The sequence below is a fragment of the Pseudophryne corroboree genome, unplaced genomic scaffold, assembly GCF_028390025.1.
Source record: "Pseudophryne corroboree isolate aPseCor3 unplaced genomic scaffold, aPseCor3.hap2 scaffold_962, whole genome shotgun sequence".
NCBI classification, from domain to species: Eukaryota; Metazoa; Chordata; class Amphibia; order Anura; family Myobatrachidae; genus Pseudophryne; species Pseudophryne corroboree.
Window position 1 is genome coordinate 206054 of NW_026970542.1, and position 6321 is coordinate 212374.

The 6321-nt window shown below is 50.5% G+C and overlaps 1 protein-coding gene across 1 annotated transcript in view; it reads right to left on the reverse strand.

Moving 5' to 3' along the window:
• The window catches only part of LOC135048411 (MAGUK p55 subfamily member 4-like), a gene marked incomplete at its 3' end in the record, with an annotated part of 166229 nt that extends 161271 nt beyond the window's left edge, over positions 1 to 4958 (reverse strand). Inside the window, exon 1 of the mRNA XM_063955538.1 lies at positions 4847 to 4958. Coding sequence (XP_063811608.1) covers positions 4847 to 4928 — 82 coding nt within the window. The remainder of the gene's footprint in view (positions 1 to 4846) is intronic.
• Positions 4959 to 6321: the final 1363 nt, after the last annotated feature.

Genomic DNA, 6321 nt, shown 5'->3' on the forward strand with positions numbered 1-6321 from the left:
ACGATAGGGAATACAGGCACAGATAGCAGCAACCACATACCCCCCCCAATTCATGTATCATCAACTAAAATGTGCATCCCCATTGTGTTACAACCACAGCCGAAATGAGCTCGGTAGAGTTTGACAGCCCATCCACAGACCTGTACCACAGGATAAGAAGGAATTCAAATGTATACTTCGCAATACCTCGAAGCTTGATTTACCACACGTACGGCACGATGATACATGACCCTCCAAACATGGACTCATACACACATGCTCCTGCTTTCTCACTAGGTCATACCCTCTTCACACCTTCTCCTCTCTCCTCCCCTACCCAACCATGGAAATCAATTAACCCCTGACTTACATTTTTCTCCTTAAATGTTTTGTGGCAGTTATTATTGACTGCCAAAGGGTGGACTGTCAAAGTCAGAAAAATGTCTCAATGCACGTTGCCATATTTGCACCGCACACTGGTCCGTGCTGCGCATGCGTACGCTCTCCCGTGGAAGCGCATACCCGCAATAGCGTGCACTCGCACGCGCAGTATGCGCATTTACGGTAGAGTTTATGTGATCGTAGCGTGCGACTCATTAGTTACAAATGTTCACAATTAATGTAGTTTATAGATCATGATCCCTTTGATAGTTTCTGTAAGTTTGGTTAAAGTATAATGTCCCAGAGCTGAGGAATCCCTCTTTGCATCGTACGAAGGGTTTAACAGGAATCATACTGCAGTGTTTGGTACCCATCGGAAGAGTATTTAATTAGCAATATTCCGGTGTTGGTTTGGAGCGTATTAATCGCTCGTGCGAATAGTTATGGACATAAGAAGTTTATGTCCATTTCTATGATTTACACATACTCAGGTATGCGGCGGGAAACCCAGTTCCCCACCCACCTGAGCTGTTGGAAATCAGCACAGCCCACCTGTATGAATCACCCTATGACCTTTTGTTATGATACAGGGCCGAATTCCTTCGGCCAATGGACAATGGGATTGTAGGACCAGGAGATTGCATTGTGTGTGGGGCATAAATAGGCAGGCCGACCACATCCAGCTCTCACTCTCTCATCAACGGTTATCTGCTGATAATCGGGAGCTGGATATCGAGGCGCTGGCGATCATACCCTTTGTGCGTAAGTTCTCTCCATAATCATTGTCTTTCTGCGAGCCAATCTCTCTCTCTCTATCTCTCTCTCTCCTCTTTTTCTCTTAAATACCTTATAGTATTATAGTATTGTATCGTATTGCATTTAGGTCAGTGTAGTATTGTCTTTTTGTATTTATTGTTTAGTTCTGTGGTTAGGAAGTCTCTGTTATATTGTAGTGTATCATATGTACTGTTATCCCCTTTTACAAGTATATTAGACGTAATACAGTTAATAGGCCTTGGAAACCTAAACCAGTATCTGTGTATTTCCAATAGTGATAAGTGTTCACTTGAGCGTCGGTGACGCTCAAATAGCTTTTGTAGATAGTCAGGTTACACAAGGTTGCATTTACACCCTGTATTCACATTAAGGTATTCTGTGTGTTTCGTCGGTATAAGGTTTAACATAAAGGTATAGTGTTGTGAGCGTCTGCACCGCTGGTGACCTCCTCGTGGTCTCTAGCGTATGCTACGTTACAGCGAATCTTTCCCCTAGACATAACCAATAACGTGTCCTGTGATCACTGGGCCGTGAGCGAACGTGACGCTTGAGCGTCTCGCCTACGGCTGAGCGATCGTTACGCAAATAGCGTATCATTACGGTATTTCTTAAGTAAGCAGCGTACAGTGTTCTTAGCTTCATAAGGGTTGATTATACGACAAAGGAATTTAGCATTGTCAGTTTGAATCGGCTGGAACCACAGGAGTCTTTGGACCCACGGATGGAACCGGTTTGGTTCCAGAGATGTTTGAATCGGCTGGAACCGAAGGAGTGTTTGGACCTACAGATGGAACCGGATTGGGTCCAGAGATATTGGAATTGGCTGGAACTGAAGGAATCTTCAGACAGACGGATGAAACCAGATTGAGTCTAAAGACAGTTGAATCAGCTGGAACTGAAAGAGTCAGAATCCGGTTAGAACCGGAATGAGTGGTATCCAAGTGTTCAGATATCCCATCCTGGATCTGGTCCATGCTGGATGCCAACAGGGTGGTGCTCTCTGAAGACGGCAAACAGGAGTTCATAACTGCATCTGTAGCACAAAAATTTCCATCTGGGAACTTTGCTCTGATTACTTCCCTTGGGTCTGAAACTGTGGTGACCCCTCCTGGGGTTGACGAATCAGACACCTCTCTCAGGGTTGTTATTTCCACCACCCCTCCTGGGGTTGACAGATCAGATACTCCTTTTTTGAGTAGAAGACTCATATGCCCCTACAAGAGCTTGAACATTGGATAACCCTCCTTGGGCTGCACACTCAGAACTCCCTCCTGGGGACGGAAACTTGGATCCCCCTCCTGGGGCTGGACGCTTGGAACCCCCTGAACCCCCTCCTTGGGCTGTAAACACGGAAGCCCCTCCTTGGGCTGTAGACACGGACGCCCCTCCTTGGGCTGTAGACACGGACGCCCCTCCTTGGGCTGTAGACACGGACGCCCCTCCTTGGGCTGTAGACACGGACGCTCCTCCTTGGGCTGTAGACACGGACGCCCCTCCTTGAGCTGTAGACATGGACTCCTCTGTGACTCTGAACATTCTTCTCTGGACACCCAACTTGGGATAAGGTCTTTTAATCACCGGAACCCAGTCATAAATTTGAGTCTCTTTCAGAGTAGCCTTCTTGACACCCCCGTCAGCAGTAGCAGGATCGGCTACTGTGGATGACTTGTAGACATGAGCGTTATGATACTGAGATTTGTCACCATTTCCTAGCTTGCGAAGAATGCAATCCTTAACAAACTTTCCACAGTAAAGACAGAGGTGTAGCTCCCTACGCCGCTGACATTCAGCTTCAGAGAGCTTGGGCCGTGGATAGCTCTGATGAACAACTTTTCCTTGCACAGAGGAAGAGACTTTAGTAACTGGATGGGACAAAAAAGGATCAACAACGTTGGTAGTATTCCTGAAGAGATCAGGCATCACAGAAAGAATACTAGACAAAAGTTCTTGTAACAGTAATAACATCTGGTAGAAAATCTGCAGTTGGTCAGGAGTCTTTGTGCAGGAAGTCCAAGAATATCTGGAGAAGTTCCGCTGCAGACACTGTGCCAATTGATGCTGAGTCAACGCCAAACCCTCCAAGCATCCTGCAATATTGCTTAGAAGGTCCTGCGTCAGAAAACACTTTCGGCCGGGTCCATGTGGCCAGTTCCTACTGTCATGACTGTGGTTTTTGTGAACCCGGTGTTAGTGAAGTCTGTGCGGGCGACTGGAGGACTATGTGAATACTAGGCTGGTCTGTAGGAATCAGTGAGAAGAAGGAGCAATCCCTGACCGGGGATTGAAGCCGGGCCTCAGCAGAGGAAGCCGTATCCTGACCACTAGATCACCAGGGACTTTGATAGCAGGATGATGAATGTATAGGTGAGATTGAACTGGATATAGTGTCACAGGAGTAGGTGCTTATGTACTCGAGGTTACTGGCGAGATAGTAAGATGGACTGGTTACTGGTGAGACTGAGAACCGGGCTGGTTACCGGTGAGACTGGGACGCAACTGTAATCCGGGCTGGTACCGGATATAACTGGAAATGCAACTGAAAGTAGAATGATGACTGTGGCTGTGACTTTAGGACGAGGATGAAGAACACAGCGGCTGTGACTTTAAGATGAGACGGTTGAACACGGCAGCTGTGGTTTTAAGATGAGACTGTGGAATACCGCAACTGTGACTTTAAGATGAAACTGTAGAATACTGCAGCTGAGGCTTTAAGTTGAGACTGTGGAATACTGTGACTTTAAGATGAAACTGTAGAATACTGTAGCTGTGGCTTTAAGTTGAGACTGTGGAATACTGCGACTGTGACTTTAAAATGAAACTGTAGAAATACTGGATATCAATGGTAACACAACTGTAACCCAGACTGGCTAGCAAAGGAACAGAGTTCTACAGGAAATGAAGTACAAGTGTTATCTTTAGGGAGCTCAGCTTCTAAGTTCACACAGTGCTGTGTGTGACACGAGAAACTGGCAGAGTTTCCAACTCAAGTCTCCTGACTTATACTTCCTGGTCCTTGGTGGTGAGCAGTGTCAGGTGATTCAGAGAGTCTCAGGCTGGCACAGGATTGCACAGCTCTGGGTCAGGTGAACAGTCACTGTCATGTGAGTACTCTAGACTAGGCTGTGATGTGGAGTGAGGCCTAGCAGGCCGAAAGAACACTGAAGCCTGTACTTCTGCAAACAAACAGAGGATGCTGGCTTTTAGGCCTAAACTTCAGATTGCTGAATTCAGACTCACACAGAAGATTAATCACCACAGGTGGAGCTCGTTAACTCTTACCTTCCAGGCAGAGAACTCAGGAAACTCATGGTAATTGCAAGCTGTTTATCCCAGTGAGCAGAAAAGACACAGGATCCAGGACAGATGGCAGGGGTACGTCACCCATTATGAGAACTACAGTCAGGATCGTGACACTCTCATTCTGTTATTATTCTCTGTGTAAAAGCAGCAACTTTCCTTTTTATAGTGTATCCCTAAGTAACAAATTCTCTTCCTTTTAGAACTGAGGAGAACAATAGTTTTACCCCCACAAAATTCCTTCTATAATTTATATAAAATCCCATAGACGCTTATTGGCTCTCATACAGACGCCATAGTACTGCGCTAGATCAGAAGAAATGAATGGATTTCCCTCATGAATAATGTGATATTTTCTTCCTTGTCTTCTCTGATATGAATGGAACGTGAACATTATAATCGGTAATCTTACCATTTTCTTGAAGGCATCCGGGATTCATTTCCATGTTCTCCCTCATTCTGATCTCTTCACCAGCCTTCTGTGGATGAACCATCCAAACGCACCAATCAGAGCAATGTGCAGGGAACTGGAAGGTAAGAGAGAACACTGGTTATAAAAGGTTTTCTCCCAGGTCACTGCTGCCCCTTCCCAGGTCACTGCCGCCCTCTCCTGGGTCACTGCCACCCTCTCTCCCAGGTCACTGCCACCCTCTCTCCCAGGTCACTGCCGCCCCCTCTCCCAGGTCACTGCCACCCTCTCTCCCAGGTCACTGCCGCCCTCTCCCGGGTCACTGCCACCCTCTCCCAGGTCACTGCCGCCCCCTCTCACAGGTCACTGCCGCCCCCTCTCACAGGTCACTGCCACCCTCTCTCCCAGGTCACTGTCGCCCTCTCTCCCGGGTCACTGCCGCCCTCTCTCCCAGGTCACTGCCGCCCTCTCTCCCAGGTCACTGCCGCCCTCTCTCCCGGGTTACTGCCGCCCTCTCTCACGGGTCACTGCCGCCCTCTCACACGGGTCACTGCCGCCCTCTCACACGGGTCACTGCCGCCCTCTCTTCCGGGTCACTGCAGCCACCTCTCCCGGGTCACTGCAGCCGCCTCTCCCGGGTCACTGCCGCCCCCTCTCCCAGATCACTGCCGCCCTCTCTCCCAGGTCACTGCCGCCCTCTCTCCCAGGTCACTGCCGCCCCGTCTCCCAGGTCACTGCAGCCCTCTCTCCCGGGTCACTGCCGCCCTCTCTCCCAGGTCACTGCCGCCCTCTCTCCCAGGTCACTGCCGCCCCCTCTCACAGGTCATTGCCGCCCCTCTCACAGGTCACTGCCATCCTAGTCTCCCAGGTCTCTGCCGCCCCGTCTCACAGGTCACTGCCGCCCTCTCTCCCAGGTCACTGCCGCCCTCTTTCCCAGGTCACTGCCGCCCCCTCTCCCAGATCACTGCCGCCCCCTCTCCCAGATCACTGCCGCCCCCTCTCCCAGGTCACTGCCGCCCTCTCTCCCAGGTCACTGCCGCCCTCTCTCCCAGGTCACTGCCGCCCCCTCTCACAGGTCATTGCCGCCCTCTCTCACAGGTCACTGCCATCCTAGTCTCCCAGGTCTCTGCCGCCCCGTCTCCCAGGTCTCTGCCGCCCTCTCTCCCGGGTCACTGACGCCCTCTCTCCCGGGTCACTGACGCCCTCTCTCCCGGGTCACTGACGCCCTCTCTCCCGAGTCACTGACGCCCTCTCTCTCGGGTCACTGACGCCCTCTTTCCCAGGTCACTGCCACCCACACACAGGTCACTGCCGCCCTCTCTCCCAGGTCACTGCCGCCCTCTCTTCCAGGTCACTACAGCACCCACACACAGGTCACTGCCACCCACACACAGGTCACTGCCGCCCACACACAGGTCACTGCCGCCCACACACAGGTCACTGCCGCCCTCTCTCCCAGGTCACTGCCGCCCTCTCTC